General features: G+C 41.8%; 1 protein-coding gene across 1 annotated transcript in view; it reads left to right on the top strand.

Moving 5' to 3' along the window:
* PCM1 (pericentriolar material 1) overlaps positions 1–18,053 on the top strand; it is a 1,063,655-nt gene that overhangs the window by 977,862 nt on the left and 67,740 nt on the right. The window contains exon 22 of the mRNA XM_053700258.1: positions 9,607–9,804. Coding sequence (XP_053556233.1) covers positions 9,607–9,804 — 198 coding nt within the window. The remainder of the gene's footprint in view (positions 1–9,606; positions 9,805–18,053) is intronic.

The following is an 18,053-nucleotide window of genomic DNA, read 5'->3' as shown; positions in this document are numbered from 1 at the left end:
GGAGTGGAAAATTGGGAAGCGGATTTTCTGAGTCGTCAGACATTGCATCCGGGGGAGTGGGAACTCCATCCGGAAATCTTTGCCCAAGTCACTCACCTGTGGGGCATTCCAGACATGGATCTGATGGCCTCTCGTCAGAACTTCAAAGTTCCTTGCTACGGGGCCAGATCCAGGGATCCCAAGGCGGCTCTAGTGGATGCACTAGTAGCACCTTGGACCTTCAAACTAGCTTATGTGTTCCCGCCATTTCCTCTCATCCCCAGGCTGGTAGCCAGGATCAATCAGGAGAGGGCGTCGGTGATCTTGATAGCTCCTGCGTGGCCACGCAGGACTTGGTATGCAGATCTGGTGAATATGTCATCGGCTCCACCTTGGAAGCTACCTTTGAGACGAGACCTTCTTGTTCAGGGTCCGTTCGAACATCCGAATCTGGTTTCACTCCAGCTGACTGCTTGGAGATTGAACGCTTGATTTTATCGAAGCGAGGATTCTCAGATTCTGTTATCGATACTCTTGTTCAGGCCAGAAAGCCTGTAACTAGAAAGATTTACCACAAAATTTGGAAAAAATATATCTGTTGGTGTGAATCTAAAGGATTCCCTTGGGACAAGGTTAAGATTCCTAGGATTCTATCCTTCCTTCAAGAAGGATTGGAAAAAGGATTATCTGCTAGTTCCCTGAAGGGACAGATTTCTGCCTTGTCGGTATTACTTCACAAAAAGCTGGCAGCTGTGCCAGATGTTCAAGCCTTTGTTCAGGCTTTGGTTAGAATCAAGCCTGTTTACAAACCTTTGACTCCTCCTTGGAGTCTCAATTTAGTTCTTTCTGTTCTTCAGGGGGTTCCGTTTGAACCCTTACATTCCGTTGATATTAAGTTATTATCTTGGAAAGTTTTGTTTTTAGTTGCGATTTCTTCTGCTAGAAGAGTCTCAGAATTATCTGCTCTGCAGTGTTCTCCTCCTTATCTGGTGTTCCATGCAGATAAGGTGGTTTTACGTACTAAACCTGGTTTTCTTCCAAAAGTTGTTTCTAACAAAAACATTAACCAGGAGATTATCGTACCTTCTCTGTGTCCAAAACCAGTTTCAAAGAAGGAACGTTTGTTGCACAATTTGGATGTTGTTCGCGCTCTAAAATTCTATTTAGATGCTACAAAGGATTTTAGACAAACATCTTCCTTGTTTGTTGTTTATTCAGGTAAAAGGAGAGGTCAAAAAGCAACTTCTACCTCTCTCTCTTTTTGGATTAAAAGCATCATCAGATTGGCTTACGAGACTGCCGGACGGCAGCCTCCCGAAAGAATCACAGCTCATTCCACTAGGGCTGTGGCTTCCACATGGGCCTTCAAGAACGAGGCTTCTGTTGATCAGATATGTAGGGCAGCGACTTGGTCTTCACTGCACACTTTTACCAAATTTTACAAGTTTGATACTTTTGCTTCTTCTGAGGCTATTTTTGGGAGAAAGGTTTTGCAAGCCGTGGTGCCTTCCATTTAGGTGACCTGATTTGCTCCCTCCCTTCATCCGTGTCCTAAAGCTTTGGTATTGGTTCCCACAAGTAAGGATGACGCCGTGGACCGGACACACCTATGTTGGAGAAAACAGAATTTATGTTTACCTGATAAATTTCTTTCTCCAACGGTGTGTCCGGTCCACGGCCCGCCCTGGTTTTTTTTTTTTTTTTAATCAGGTCTGATAATTTATTTTCTTTAACTACAGTCACCACGGTACCATATGGTTTCTCCTATGCAAATATTCCTCCTTAACGTCGGTCGAATGACTGGGGTAGGCGGAGCCTAGGAGGGATCATGTGACCAGCTTTGCTGGGCTCTTTGCCATTTCCTGTTGGGGAAGAGAATATCCCACAAGTAAGGATGACGCCGTGGACCGGACACACCGTTGGAGAAAGAAATTTATCAGGTAAACATAAATTCTGTTTTTTAGTAGCTATCTCTTTGGCTCGAAGAGTTTCTGAGTTATCTGCTTTACAGTGTGACTCACCTTATCTTATTTTCCATGCAGATAAGGTGGTTTTTACGTACCAAACCAGGATTCCTTCCTAAGGTTGTTTCTAATAGGAATATCAATCAGAAAATTGTTGTTCCTTCTCTGTGTCCTAATCCTTCTTCAAAGAAGGAACGTCTGTTGCACAATCTTTATGTGGTTCGTGCTTTAAAGTTCTACTTACAAGCAACCAAAGATTTCCGTCAAACATCTTTATTGTTTGTTATCTATTCTGGTAAGCGGAGAGGTCAAAAGGCTACGGCTACCTCTCTTTCTTTTTGGCTGCAAAGCATCATTCGTATGGCTTATGAGACTGCTGGCCAGCAGCATCCTGAAAGAATTACTGCTCATTCTACTAGAGCAGTGGCTTCCACATGGGCTTTTAAAAATGAGGCTTCTGTTGAACAGATTTGTAAGGCGGTGACTTGGTCTTCGCTTCATACTTTTTCCAAATTTTACAAATTCGATTCTTTTGCTTCTTCGGAGGCTATTTTTGGGAGAAAAGTTCTACAAGCAGTGGTGCCTTCCGTTTAAGGAACCTGTCTTGTCCCTCCCTTCATCCGTGTCCTAAAGCTTTGGTATTGGTATCCCACAAGTATGGATGAATCCGTGGACTCGATACATCTTACAAGAGAAAACAGAATTTATGCTTACCTGATAAATTTCTTTCTCTTGTGATGTATCAAGTCCACGGCCTGCCCTGTCTATTTAAGACAGGTAGTATATTTTTATTTAAAAAACTTCAGTCACCACTGCACCCTATAGTTTCTCCTTTTTCTTCCTAGCCTTCGGTCGAATGACTGGGGGGTGGAGCTAAGGGAGGAGCTATATAGACAGCTCTGCTGTGGGTGCTCTCTCTGCCACTTCCTGTAGGGAAGGAGAATATCCCACAAGTATGGATGAATCCGTGGACTCGATACATCACAAGAGAAAGAAATTTATCAGGTAAGCATAAATTCTGTTTTTCTCTTGTTAAGTGTGTTCAGTCCATGGGTCATCCATTACTTATGGGATATATTCTCCTTCCCAACAGGAAGTTGCAAGAGGATCACCCAAGCAGAGCTGCTATATAGCTCCTCCCCTCACATGTCATACCCAGTCATTCTCTTGCAACCCTCAACAAAGAAGGAGGTCGCGAGAGGAGCTGGAGTTTTTACTTAACTATTAACTATTCTTCAATCAAAAGTTTGTTATTTTAAATGGCACCGGAGTGTGCTGTTTTTCTATCTCAGGCAGTATTTGGAAGAAGAAACTGCCTGCGTTTTTTATCTATGATCTTAGCAGGCGTAACTAAGATCCACTGGCTGTTCTCGACATTCTGAGGAGTGGGGTAACTTCAGACTGGGAATAGCATGTGGGGTCCTCCGCAAATGAGGTATGTGCGGTACTTTATTTTCTGGGAATGGAATTGACTAAGAAAATACTGCTGTTACCGTATGATGTAAGTACAGCCTTAAATGCAGTAGTAGCAACTGGTATCAGGCTGATAAATGTATGCGCAGTCGAGTTATATTCTAGGGACTAGAATTTGACTGAGAAAATACTGTTAACACTGAAATAATACTTAAGCCTTCTCTGCAGTGGTAGCGACTGGTAGCAGGCTTAGTGATAGCTTTGCATGACATTGAAAAATGTTGTTTTTTAATAAAACGTTTACTGGCATGTTATTCGTTTTTTTGTGAGGTACTTTGGTGATAAATCGCTTTGGGCATGATTTTTTCCACATGGCTAACATATTTTTCTGCATGGAAACCGTTATATCAGGGCTCCCACTGTTGTGATTGGAGTGGGAGGGCCCTTGTTTTAGCGCCTTGTTGCGCAGTTAAAATTATTGCACAGTCTTTCTGCTTCTTCCTCCTTGATCCAGGACGTCTCTAGAGAGCTCAGGGGTCTGCAAATTTCATTTGTGAGGGAGGTAATCAGTCACAGCAGATCTGTGACAGTGTGCTGACTGTGATTAAAAGCGTTAAATCTTAATTGATATCTGTTTTATCCGTTTTGGGTATCGAGGGGTTAATCATCCTTTTGCTAATGGGTGCAATCCTCTGCTAATAGTACACTTCTTGTTAAGAATTGTTTAATTATATCTGTATATTTGAAGCGCTGCAGCGTTTTTTATATTGCTTGTAAAACTTATTGAAAGTGATTTCCAAGCTTGTTAGTTTCATTGCTAAGTCTGTTTTAAACATGTCTGATTCAGAGGAAACTGTTTGTTCGTCATGTTCAAAAGCCAATGTGGAGCCCAATAGAACGATGTGTACCAATTGTATTGATATTGCTTTGAATAAAAGTCAATCTGTACCGGTAAAGAAGCTATCACCAGACAACGAGGGGGAAGTTATGCCGCCTAACTCTCCTCACGTGTCAGTACCTGCGTCTCCCGCTCGGGAGATGCGTGGGATTGAGACACCTAGTACATCTAGACCTTTACAAATCACTTTACATGATATGGCTAATGTTATGAAAGAAGTATTATATAATATGCCCGAATTAAGGGGCAAACGCTATAGCTCTGGGTTAAGGACAGAGCACGCTGATGACACGAGAGCCATGTCTGATACTGCGTCACAACTTGCAGAACATGAGGACGGTGAGCTTCATTCTGTCAGTGACGGTTCTGATTCGGGGAGACCGGATTCAGAAATTTCAAATTTTAAATTTAAGCTTGAGAACCTCCGTGTGTTACTAGGGGAGGTATTAGCGGCTCTGAATGATTGCGACACGGTGGCAATTCCAGAGAAATTGTGTAGGTTGGATAGATACTATGCGGTACCGGTGTGTACTGACGTTTTTCCTATACCAAAAAGACTTACAGAAATTATCAGTAAGGAGTGGGATAAACCCGGTGTGCCTTTTTCCCCTCCCCCGATATTTAGAAAAATGTTCCCTATAGACGCCACCACACGAGACTTATGGCAGACGGTCCCTAAGGTGGAGGGAGCAGTTTCTACGTTAGCCAAGCGTACCACTATCCCGGTGGAGGATAGCTGTGCTTTCTCAGATCCAATGGATAAAAAATTAGAGGGTTATCTTAAGAAGATTTTTGTTCAACAGGGTTTTATATTGCAGCCTCTTGCATGCATTGCGCCTGTCACGGCTGCAGCGGCATTCTGGTTTGAGTCTCTGGAAGAGGCGATTCGCACAGAGCCGTTGGATGAGGCCTTGAGCAAAGTTAGAACCCTTAAGCAAGCTAATACGTTTGTTTCAGATGCCGTAGTACATCTAACCAAACTTACGGCTAAAAATTCCGGATTCGCCATACAGGCGCGCAGAGCGCTCTGGCTTAAATCCTGGTCAGAGGATGTAACTTCCAAGTCTAAACTACTTAACATTCCTTTCAAAGGGCAGACCTTATTCGGGCCCGGCTTGAAGGAAATTATTGCTGACATTACGGGAGGTAAGGGCCACGCCCTTCCTCAGGACAGGGCCAAACAGTCTAATTTTCGTGCCTTTCGTAACTTCAAGGCAGGAGCATCATCGACTTCCTCCGCTCCAAAACAGGAAGGAACTACTGCTCGTTACAGACAAGGTTGGAAAGGCAACCAGTCATGGAACAAGGGCAAGCAGGCCAGAAAGCCTACTCCCGCCCCTAAGACAGCATGAAGTCAGGGCCCCCTATCCAGAGACGGATTTAGTGGGGGGCAGACTTTCTCTCTTTGCCCAGGCTTGGGCAAGAGATGTGCAGGATCCCTGGACGTTAAAGATTATATCTCAGGGATACCTTCTAGATTTCAAATCCTCTCCTCCACAAGGGAGGTTCCATCTTTCGAGGTTATCGACAAACCTAGTAAAGAGAGAGGCATTTCTACAATGTGTACAAGACCTCTTAATCATGGGGGTGATCCACTCAGTTCCGCGATCGGAACAGGGACAAGGATTTTACTCAAATCTATTTGTGGTTCCCAAAAAAGAGGGAACCTTCAGACCAATCTTGGACTTAAAGATCTTAAACAAATTCCTAAGGGTACCATCGTTCAAGATGGAAACCATTCGAACCATCCTACCCATGTTCCAAGAGGGTCAATATATGACCACGGTGGACTTAAAGGATGCTTACCTTCATATACCGATTCACAAAGATCATTATCGGTACCTGAGGTTTGCCTTTCTAGACAGGCATTACCAGTTTGTGGCTCTTCCCTTCGGGTTAGCCACGGCCCCGAGAATTTTTACGAAGGTTCTGGGCTCACTTCTGGCGGTACTAAGACCACGAGGCATAGCGGTGGCTCCGTACCTAGACGACATTCTGATACAAGCGTCAAGTTTTCAAAATGCAAAGTCTCATACTGAGATAGTTCTAGCATTTCTGAGGTCGCATGGGTGGAAAGTGAACGTGGAAAACAGTTCTCTGTTACCACTCACACGGGTTCCTTTTCTAGGGACTCTTATTGATTCTGTAGAGATGAAGATTTACCTGACGGAGTCCAGGTTATCAAAGATTCTCAATGCTTGCCGTGTCCTTCATTCCATTCCAAGCCCATCGGTAGCTCAGTGCATGGAGGTAATCGGCTTAATGGTAGCGGCAATGGACATAGTGCCATTTGCGCGCCTGCATCTCAGACCGCTGCAACTATGCATGCTCAGTCAATGGAACGGGGATTACTCAGATCTGTCCCCTTTGCTAAATCTGGACCAGGAGACCAGAGATTCGCTTCTCTGGTGGTTGTCACCGGTTCATCTGTCCAAAGGAATGACCTTTCGCAGGCCAGATTGGACGATTGTAACAACGGATGCCAGCCTTCTAGGCTGGGGAGCAGTCTGGAATTCCCTGAAGGCTCAGGGATCGTGGACTCAGGAGGAGAAACTCCTCCCAATAAACATTCTAGAATTAAGAGCAATATTCAATGCTCTTCTGGCTTGGCCTCAGTTAGCAAAACTGAGGTTCATCAGATTTCAGTCGGACAATATCACGACTGTGGCTTACATCAATCATCAAGGGGGAACCAGGAGTTCCCTAGCGATGTTGGAAGTCTCGAAGATAATTCGCTGGGCAGAGTCTCACTCTTGCCACCTGTCAGCTATTCACATCCCAGGCGTAGAGAACTGGGAGGCGGATTTCCTAAGTCGCCAGACTTTTCATCCGGGAGAGTGGGAACTTCACCCGGAGGTATTTGCTCAACTGATTCGTCGTTGGGGCAAACCGGATCTGGATCTCATGGCATCTCGCCAGAACGCGAAGCTTCCTTGTTACGGATCCAGGTCCAGGGACCCGGGAGCGGTGCTGGTAGATGCATTAGCAGCCCCTTGGGTTTTCAACATAGCTTATGTGTTTCCACCATTTCCGTTGCTACCTCGGCTGATTGCCAGGATCAAACAGGAGAGGGCATCGGTAATTCTGATAGCGCCTGCGTGGCCACGCAGGACCTGGTATGCAGACCTAGTGGACATGTCGTCCTGTCCACCATGGTCTCTTCCTCTGAGGCAGGACCTTCTAATTCAGGGTCCTTTCAACCATCCAAACCTAATTTCTCTGAGGCTGACTGCCTGGAAATTGAACGCTTGATTCTATCAAAGCGTGGGTTTTCGGATTCGGTTATTGATACATTAATACAGGCTCTGAAACCTGTGACAAGAAAAATTTACCATAAGATATGGCGTAAATATTTATATTGGTGCGAATCCAAGAGTTACTCATGGAGTAAGGTTAGGATTCCTAGGATATTAGCTTTTCTACAAGAGGGTTTAGAAAAGGGTTTATCTGCTAGTTCGCTAAAGGGACAGATTTCAGCTCTGTCTATTCTGTTACACAAACATCTGGCGGAGCATCCAGACGTCCAGGCCTTTTGTCAGGCTCTGGCTAGAATTAAGCCTCTGTTTAAAGCTGTTGCTCCTCCGTGGAGCTTAAACTTGGTTCTTAAAGTTCTTCAGGGTGTTCCGTTTGAACCCCTTCATTCCATTGATATTAAGCTTTTATCTTGGAAAGTTTTGTTTTTGATGGCTTTTTCCTCGGCTCGAAGAGTATCTGAGTTATCTGCCTTACATTGTGATTCTCCTTATCTGATCTTTCATTCAGATAAGGTAGTTCTGCGTACTAAACCTGGGTTTTTACCTAAGGTTGTTTATAACAGGAATATCAATCAAGAGATTGTTGTTCCATCATTATGTCCTAATCCTTCTTCAAAGAAGGAACGTCTTTTGCATAATCTAGACGTGGTCCGTGCTCTGAAGTTCTACTTACAGGCAACTAAAGATTTTAGACAAACTTCTTCTCTGTTTGTCGTTTACTCTGGACAGAGGAGAGGTCTAAAGGCTTTGGCTACCTCTCTCTCTTTTTGGCTTCGTAGCATAATACGTTTAGCCTATGAGACTGCTGGACAGCAGCCTCCTGAAAGAATTACAGCTCGTTCCACTAGAGCTGTGGCTTCCACCTGGGCCTTTAAGAATGAGGCCTCTGTTGAACAGATTTGCAAGGCTGCAACTTGGTCTTCACTTCATACTTTTTCCAAATTTTCCAAATTTGACACTTTCTCTTCTTCGGAGGCTGGTTTTGGGAGAAAGGTTCTACAGGCAGTGGTTCCTTCTGTTTAATGTTCCTGCCTTGTCCCTCCCATCATCCGTGTACTTAGCTTTGGTATTGGTATCCCATAAGTAATGGATGACCCGTGGACTGAACACACTTAACAAGAGAAAACATAATTTATGCTTAGCTGATAAATTTATTTCTCTTGTAGTGTGTTCAGTCCACAGCCCGCCCTGTCTTTTTTTTAAGGCAGGTTCTAAATTTTAAAAATTATAACTCCAGTCACCACTGCACCTTATAGTTTCTCCTTTCTCGTCTTGTTTCGGTCGAATGACTGGATATGACATGTGAGGGGAGGAGCTATATAGCAGCTCTGCTTGGGTGATCCTCTTGCAACTTCCTGTTGGGAAGGAGAATATATCCCATAAGTAATGGATGACCCGTGGACTGAACACACTACAAGAGAAATAAATTTATCAGGTAAGCATAAATTATGTTTTTTGTTTGTTTTTTTGGTTTCATGGCCCATGGAATCTTGTCTCTGAGCATATAAACAATTTGGCATGTATGCAGATAAATGGAAAAAAAATGGGTGAATGTAAGTGTTTGCCATGTTTATGGCAATCACCTGCTAATTACATTGGAAAGAGGGGTCTCATTTCCTTTTCTGCATTTTATGGGAGAGACCTAGTGAGCGATAGGTGACCCCTCGTTTAAAAGAAGGGAGGTACAGCATTGGGCTCTCTAATAGTCAAACTTACTCAGAGACTCCTACTGGAGGAAATTTGTGCCGGTTTAGGAGCCTTCACTTCATACCTGCATCTTAGAGCGCCATTTAAATAAGATCAGAATCTCCTCAGATAAAGGGGTCCTGTGTCTCTCTACATCAATGGTGCCCATTTTTTTTTTCTTTTGTATGGTAGGTCAGCCAATATCTTGACTGACTTTATTGTGGAGTTTTCTGCTTGAACAGTTTAACTCCAAATGGATGGCTTAATATCAACCTATTTCTCCAGAATCGCCTCTTGTATTATCTGCTCAGAACGCAATGAAAAACAATAAAAAAAAAAAAATTGTTTTCTTTACCTTCAATCAGTAAGTGAATTGTATTTAATTATTTTTTTATGTATATTTTTGTTATAGGATTCCCTGGCAAAGTTTAGTAGTAAAAAGTTAAAGGACTGTGGAGAAGATCTTCTGGTTGAAATTTCGGAAGTCCTTTTCAACGAGTTGGCGTTTTTTAGACTAATGCAAGACCTTGACAATAACAGCACTGGCATTCAGGGGCGATGTTTAAAAAAGTCAGAAGCTGCTGGAGCTTTGCAATCTTTTACAAAAGAGGTTGATAACCCATTTCATTAAGATACTAATTTATTTTGCACAATTTTTTTTGTCTACTAATTTATTTATTTTTTAATGCAAACTGCAATTTGATTAAACTTTTATTAACCATCAAAATAATTTTTAAAATATACAAACGTGTGTATTTTTTCGCATATTTGCGTATTCTAACAGCTTTCCAAAGTTTTTGGGGGGGTTTTTTAACCTAATTCATTTATATTTATAATACCTTTGGAATGAACTTTCCTCATTAATATAATCAAAGTCATCATTTTTTTATAATTATGCACATATATTATATAAATACATTTTAGTAATAATAATGATAATCTTATTCCTTACATTGTTTTCATTTTAAAATAAATTTATTAAAAATTAAATGTAATGCATCCTCTATTATATTTAATTTTAGTGAAAACATGGTGTAATACTCTGTAATATATTGCCTACTGTGAGATTATTAAACAATAACTCAGTTTGTTCAGGAGACATTCATTTCCAGCCATAATACTGTTCTTCCTTAGGTAAAGGAGCTAAGAAGTATAGATTTAGGGCAGTTAAGCATAAAAGTAGATTGTCCAAGTAGATTAAGTACATGATTATCATGGTATATTTTGTATAGTGTTATTTACATTGGCAAGTAATGGCTTAAGAACTGAATCATACCTATTTTTGCTGACTTTTATTAAATAATAAGGCAGGGCTTGACAAATCTGAAGACCCATGACACCCATCAAAATGGGCTTTGGTTCCCTTTAAAATGCCCTTCTGGATATGGGAGAGATGTCGGGCTCCGCTTCCTCTCCTTGCATTCAGTTTTGATGGATATGTCCTATTGTGCATGGGTGGCTCTCTGACCGCAAGGTAATGGTCAATAATCAACAGAAATGTAATCACTGCTGTAATTGTTCTGCCAGTCAAGGAGAAAAATCTGTATCTTTTGGCAGTCAAGGTAGTTAGCTTAAATTTACAGGTATTTCTAGCAATCAGAATATCTACTGTGTATCACTTGATTGTTCTGTGTGGTGTCAATCAAAATGTTAAATTATTACTGGTTATACCTTTATAAGATAATTTTTATGGTAAACTCAAATGCTATTATTACATACCTGCATACATAAAGCTACAAATGTTTCGGTTCGTGGCTTTATTTGTCGAGCCCTGCATAAAAGTGTGTATGTCTGCTGATAAAGTTTGTTATGAAAGGGTTTGTGCATTGTAGGTGGATAATAACTATTGAGTGTTGCTAAAAAACAGAAATATTGACACTCATTTTAACTTGACTATAACCAGTGTCAGGAATTTATAGTTCAATTTATTTTATAAAATATAACAATCCCAAAGGCTGAAAGAGGAGCTTTAGTGTTAATTAAATTTAATTTATGCAGTTTCACAATATTGTGTCCTTTGGGAGAAAAAATGTCTGTGTAAATTTATGTATGTGTGTGTGTGTGTATATATACAGTGTGTATATATATATATATATATATATATATATTTCCATCTTAATGGGTGGAGAGTCCACTGCTTCATTCATTACTTGTGGGAATTATGAACCTGGCCACCTGGAGGAGGCAAAGACATCCCAGCCAAAGGCTTTAATACCTCCCCAACTCCCCTCATCCCCCAGCCATTCTTTGCCTTTCGTCACAGGAGGTTGGTAGAGAATTGTCGGAAGATTCGGAGTAGTCTCTTATGGAGTGTAGTACTCTTCAAAATGAAACTGGAGTTTCAAGTAGCCCTGTCAGCCTCTCAATGAGAGCATGGGTGAAAGTTAGAGTCTGGAGATGCAGGGAGAGTCTTTCTGCGAACCCATCCCTACTCAGTTTTACAGCTCCATTAGCAATTGGCGTTGACCAGTTACGCTGCCTGCTTTTCTTCTCTCAAGTCCATGTCAGGAGCGATGCTACTATCCTGTCACACTTGAAGGGCCGTGTTCCTGTTCCACGTCATTAATTGTGGTAAGATCGTTTCATATATATTTTTATATATATATATATATATATATATATATATATATAATAACACAAGAAGACAGGGTCATAGTGTGGCTCCTTTTATCTTTATAGAATTTAGGGTAATACCCTCGGAAGGGGGCTATTGAACAGGGGAGATTTTATTATGCATAATATAGTTTGTTTTCTCTTGTTAAGTGTATTCAGTCCACGGGTCATCCATTACTTATGGGATATATTCCCTTCCCAACAGGAAGTTGCAAGAGGATCACCCAAGCAGAGCTGCTATATAGCTCCTCCCCTCACATGTCATACCCAGTCATTCTCTTGCAACCCTCAACATAGTAGGAGGTCGTGAGAGGAGTGTGGTGTTTTTATACTTAATTATTTCTTCAATCAAAAGTTTGTTATTTTTAAATGGCACCGGAGTGTGCTGTTTTTTTCTCAGGCAGTATTTAGAAGAAGAAATCTGCCTGCGTTTTCTATGATCTTAGCAGAAGTAACTAAGATCCACTGGCTGTTCTCGCACATTCTGAGGAGTGAGGTAACTTCAGAAAGGGAATAGCGTGCAGGGTCTCCTGCAAATGAGGTATGTGCAGTAAAATATTTTTCTAAGGAATGGAATTGACTAAGAAAATACTGCTGATACCGAAGTAATGTAAGTACAGCCTTAAATGCAGTGGTAGCGACTGGTATCAGGCTGTTTAAATGTATGTGCAGTAATGTAATTTTCTAAGGAATGGAATTTGACTAAGAAAATGCTGCTAATACTGAAAGTAATGTAATGAGCCTTAACTGCAGTAGAAGCGACTGGTAGCAGGCTTATAAATAACAATACATACTCTTTAAAAAGAGATGTTGAAAACGTTTACTGGCATGTTTAATCGTTTTTGTGAGGTACATTGGTGATAAAACTTATAGGGGCATGAATTTTTCCACATGGCTGACTTATATTTCTGCATAGAAACAGTTAACTGAGGTTTCCCACTGCTGTAATAATGAGTGGGAGGGGCCTATTTTAGCGCTTTTTTTTGCGCAGTAAAAATTCAGTCACAGTCTTCCTTCTTCCTGCATGACCCAGGACGTCTCTAGAGAGCTCAGGGGTTTTCAAAAGTCATTTTGAGGGAGGTAATCAGTCACAGCAGACCTGTGACAGTGTGTTTGACTGTGTTAAAAACGTTTATTTGCATATTGATTATCCGTTTTTGGGTATTAAGGGGTTAATCATCCATTTGCTAGTGGGTGCAATGCTCTGCTAAACTAATATATTTACTGTGAAAATTTGGTTGCTATAACAGATTTGGTTCATTGTTTTTTTTGTGCTTCTTAAAGGCGCAGTAGCGTTTTTTTTATATTGCTTGTAAATTTATTTTAAAGCATTTTCCAAGCTTGCTAGTCTCATTGCTAGTCTGTTTAAACATGTCTGACACAGATGAATCTGTTTGTTCACTATGTTTAAAGGCCAATGTGGAGCCCCATAGAAATATGTGTACTAAATGTATTGATGTCACTTTAAATAATAAAAGTCAGTCTTTATCTGTAAAGGAATTATCACCAGACAACGAGGGGGAAGTTATGCCGACTAACTCTCCTCACGTGTCAGTACCTTCGCCTCCCGCTCAGGAGGTGCGTGATATTGTGGCGCCAAGTACATCAGTGACGCCCATACAAATCACGCTAGAAGACATGGCTACTATTATGAATAATACCCTGACAGAAGTGTTATCTAAATTGCCAGAATTAAGAGGCAAGCGCGATAGCTCTGGGATAAGGACAGAGCGCGCTGGTGATATGAGAGCCATGTCTGATACTGCGTCACAGTTTGCAGAACATGAGGACGGAGAGCTTCATTCTGTGGGTGACGGATCTGATCCGGGGAAGCCGGATTCAGAGATCTCTAATTTTAAATTTAAGCTTGAGAACCTCCGTGTATTGCTTGGAGAGGTTTTAGCGGCTCTGAATGACTGTAACACAGTTGCAATTCCAGAGAAAATGTGTAGGCTGGATAGATACTATATGTCAAACAAGGAACCCCTAAGGGAACCCAGAGCGGGGTGCGCTTAGTGAACCAAACAATCAAATTAGTGCACAAACCATATGGTCTCCGTGGGATCGGGCAGTGAGTTCAAAACAATTGGAATGAAAGTGCAGGCGGCAAAGCTCCTCTGGTTCTCGGAGTGAAGGTTTCTGAAAATTATAAGTGAAAAAGAGGGCGCCACATAGCGTGATACTGTTGTAAAATCAGAAGGCAGAATATTAAAAAAGGCTTACCAAATGGCTCTGCACCGTTCTATGACCAGTGCTATCAGGCAGACTAACACTCTCAGTGGTTAGCACACTGGGTGGCCTCAGCTGAACTGCAAACAGGTGGATCTCAGTGTTGCTTGATTGCAGTAAACCAAACGTCTGTTTAAAATCAAAACTCTTTTCAGGTTAGATCAATAAAAATGTAAGACAACTTCCATATGATAAAATTAAAATCTTTAATCCATATAAGAATTGCTACGCGTTTCTAGACCAATGTCTGGTCTTTTCCTCAGGCATAAAAACAATGGATACAATTTATTACAACACATTGAAACCTTAAATACAGGTGAGTTTAAAACAGGAAGTTGTCATAGTTTCAAAAGTGGACCAATCGTAACAAAGAAATCCCTGTGGATCTTATCAACACTGATTGAGAAATCTTAACCTGTGAGCTGACCGTTGTTAACAATATGTGTTAAAATGTTGCTAGGGTGTTTCTAAATTATAAAAGGTATCTATCACAGGTTATAATGAAATGAATAGTGCTAAATATAAAACAATATCTGCAGCTGCTCCTAACAGTTATGAGTATATGCGATTGGATGAACATATAAAGCATATTTGAATGAAAGATGTTTATTAAAAACTGACGTGTGGTGTTGTTTGAAGCTGTGTGGTGTTGAATAAAATGTAAGTAATGTGAGAGGTGATGGGAATATAAAAGCAACCGAATCCAACTAGAAATGAAATGGTGAATAGTATGCAATTGTAGCTAATGAATATTAATAATAGCAATAAAGATCTGGACCTCACGACTATGGAAATAAATATAACAACATTTTTTAATTATGGTTTTTACAAAGCCATCATGTGTCTTACTAGATTGCTTGCAATTTTCGTATCTTGAAATCAGAATTCTATGTCTGAATAATCGAGAAGATTTAAGAAAATTAGTGAAAATATATATGTTCTTGAAAAAAGGTCTAGAATGAAATACATAGCATCTGACCCTACAGATTTAGCAAAAATTGAATAAATATAATTAAATTTTGATTTTGTTTTAATGTATTTACTTTAACATTAATTTGTTTCTATGTAGATTGCTGCGGCATTCTGGTTTGAGTCTCTAGAAGAGGCCATTCGCACAGCTCCATTGGATGAAATTATGGACAAGCTTAAAGCACTTAAGCTAGCTAATGCATTTGTTTCTGATGCCATTGTACATTTAACTAAACTAACGGCTAAGAACTCCGGATTCGCCATCCAGGCGCGCAGAGCGCTATGGCTTAAATCCTGGTCAGCTGACGTGACTTCTAAATCTAAATTGCTTAATATTCCTTTCAAAGGGCAGACCTTATTCGGGCCCGGTTTGAAAGAAATTATCGCTGACATTACTGGAGGTAAGGGTCATACTCTTCCTCAGGACAGGGCCAAATCAAAGGCCAAACAGTCTAATTTTCATGCCTTTCGAAACTTCAAGGCAGGAGCAGCATCAACTTCCTCCGCTCCAAAACAGGAAGGAACTGTTGCTCGTTACAGACAGGCCTGGAAAACTAACCAGTCCTGGAACAAGGGCAAGCAGGCCAGAAAACCTACTACTACCCCTCAGACAGCATGAAGAGAGGGCCCCCTATCCGGAAACGGATCTAGTGGGGGGCAGACTTTCTCTCTTCGCCCAGGCGTGGGCAAGAGATGTCCAGGATCCCTGGGCGTTGGAGATTATATCTCAGGGACTATCTTCTGGACTTCAAAGCTTCTCCTCCACAAGGGAGATTTCATCTTTCAAGGTTATCAGCAAACCAAATAAAGAAAAAGGCATTTCTACGCTGTGTACAAGACCTCATAGTAATGGGGGTGATCCACCAAGTTCCGCGGACGGAACAAGGGCAAGGATTTTACTCAAATCTGTTTGTGGTTCCCAAGAAAGAGGAAACCTTCAGACCAATCTTGGACCTAAAAATCTTAAACAAATTCCTAAGAGTTCCTTCATTCAAAATGGAAACTATTCGAACCATCCTACCCATGATCCAAGAGGGTCAGTATATGACCACAGTGGACTTAAAGGATGCCTACCTTCACAAACCGATTCACAAGGATCATTATCGGTACCTAAGATTTGCCTTTCTAGACAGGCATTACCAGTTTGTAGCTCTTCCCTTCGGGTTAGCTACGGCCCCGAGAATTTTTACAAAGGTTCTGGGCTCACTTCTGGCGGTGCTAAGAACGCGAGGCATAGCGGTGGCTCCGTACCTAGACGACATTCTGATACAAGCGTCAAGTTTTCAAATTGCCATGTCTCATACAGAGATAGTTCTGGCATTTCTGAGGTCGCATGGGTGGAAGGTGAACGTGGAAAAGAGTTCTCTATTACCACTCACAAGGGTTCCCTTTCTAGGGACTCTTATAGATTCTGTAGAGATGAAAATTTACCTGACGGAGTCCAGGTTATCAAAGCTTCTAAATGCTTGCCGTGTCCTTCATTCCATTCCACGCCCGTCAGTAGCTCAGTGCATGGAAGTAATCGGCTTAATGGTAGCGGCAATGGACATAGTACCATTTGCGCGCCTGCATCTCAGACCGCTGCAATTATGCATGCTAAGTCAGTGGAATGGGGATTACTCAGATTTGTCCCCTCTACTAAATCTGGATCAAGAGACCAGAGATTCTCTTCTCTGGTGGCTTTCTCTGGTCCATCTGTCCAAAGGGATGACCTTTCGCAGGCCAGATTGGACAATTGTAACAACAGATGCCAGCCTTCTAGGTTGGGGCGCAGTCTGGAACTCCCTGAAGGCTCAGGGATCGTGGACTCAGGAGGAGAAACTCCTCCCTATAAATATTCTGGAGTTAAGAGCAATATTCAATGCTCTTCTAGCTTGGCCTCAGTTAGCAACACTGAGGTTCATCAGATTTCAGTCGGACAACATCACGACTGTGGCTTACATCAACCATCAAGGGGGAACCAGGAGTTCCCTAGCGATGTTAGAAGTCTCAAAGATAATTCGCTGGGCAGAGTCTCACTCTTGCCACCTGTCAGCGATCTACATCCCAGGCGTGGAGAACTGGGAGGCGGACTTTCTAAGTCGCCAGACTTTTCATCCGGGGGAGTGGGAACTTCATCCGGAGGTCTTCGCTCAACTGATTCATCGTTGGGGCAAACCAGAACTGGATCTCATGGCGTCTCGCCAGAACGCCAAGCTTCCTTGTTACGGATCCAGGTCCAGGGACCCGGGAGCGGCGCTGATAGATGCTCTAGCAGCCCCTTGGGTTTTCAACATGGCTTGTGTGTTTCCACCATTTCCGCTGCTACCTCGACTGATTGCCAAGATCAAACAAGAGAGAGCATCGGTGATTCTGATAGCACCTGCGTGGCCACGCAGGACCTGGTATGCAGACCTAGTGGACATGTCGTCCTGTCCACCATGGTCTCTGCCTCTGAGACAAGACCTTCTAATTCAGGGTCCTTTCAATCATCCAAATCTAATTTCTCTGAGGCTGACTGCATGGAGATTGAACGCTTGATCCTATCAAAGCGTGGCTTCTCGGAGTCGGTTATTGATACCTTAATACAGGCTCGGAAACCTGTTACCAGAAAAATTTACCATAAAATATGGCGTAAATATTTATATTGGTGCGAATCCAAGAGTTACTCATGGAGTAAGGTTAGGATTCCTAGGATATTGTCTTTTCTACAAGAGGGTTTAGAAAAGGGCTTATCTGCTAGTTCGTTAAAGGGACAGATTTCTGCTCCGTCTATTCTTTTACACAAACGTCTGGCAGAAGTTCCAGACATTCAGGCTTTTTGTCAGGCTTTGACTAGGATTAAGCCTGTGTTTAAGACTGTTGCTCCGCCATGGAGCTTAAACTTAGTTCTTAAAGTTCTTCAAGGTGTTCCATTTGAACCCCTTCATTCCATTGATATTAAGCTGTTATCTTGGAAAGTTCTGTTTTTGATGGCTATTTCCTCGGCTCAAAGAGTCTCTGAGTTATCTGTCTTACATTGTGATTCTCCTTATCTGATTTTCCATTCAGACAAGGTAGTTCTGCGTA

Source organism: Bombina bombina, chromosome 2 (assembly GCF_027579735.1).
Source record: "Bombina bombina isolate aBomBom1 chromosome 2, aBomBom1.pri, whole genome shotgun sequence".
Classification (NCBI taxonomy): Eukaryota; Metazoa; Chordata; class Amphibia; order Anura; family Bombinatoridae; genus Bombina; species Bombina bombina.
Note: the sequence above shows the minus strand (reverse complement) of the source record. Positions and strands in the feature narration are given on the sequence as shown.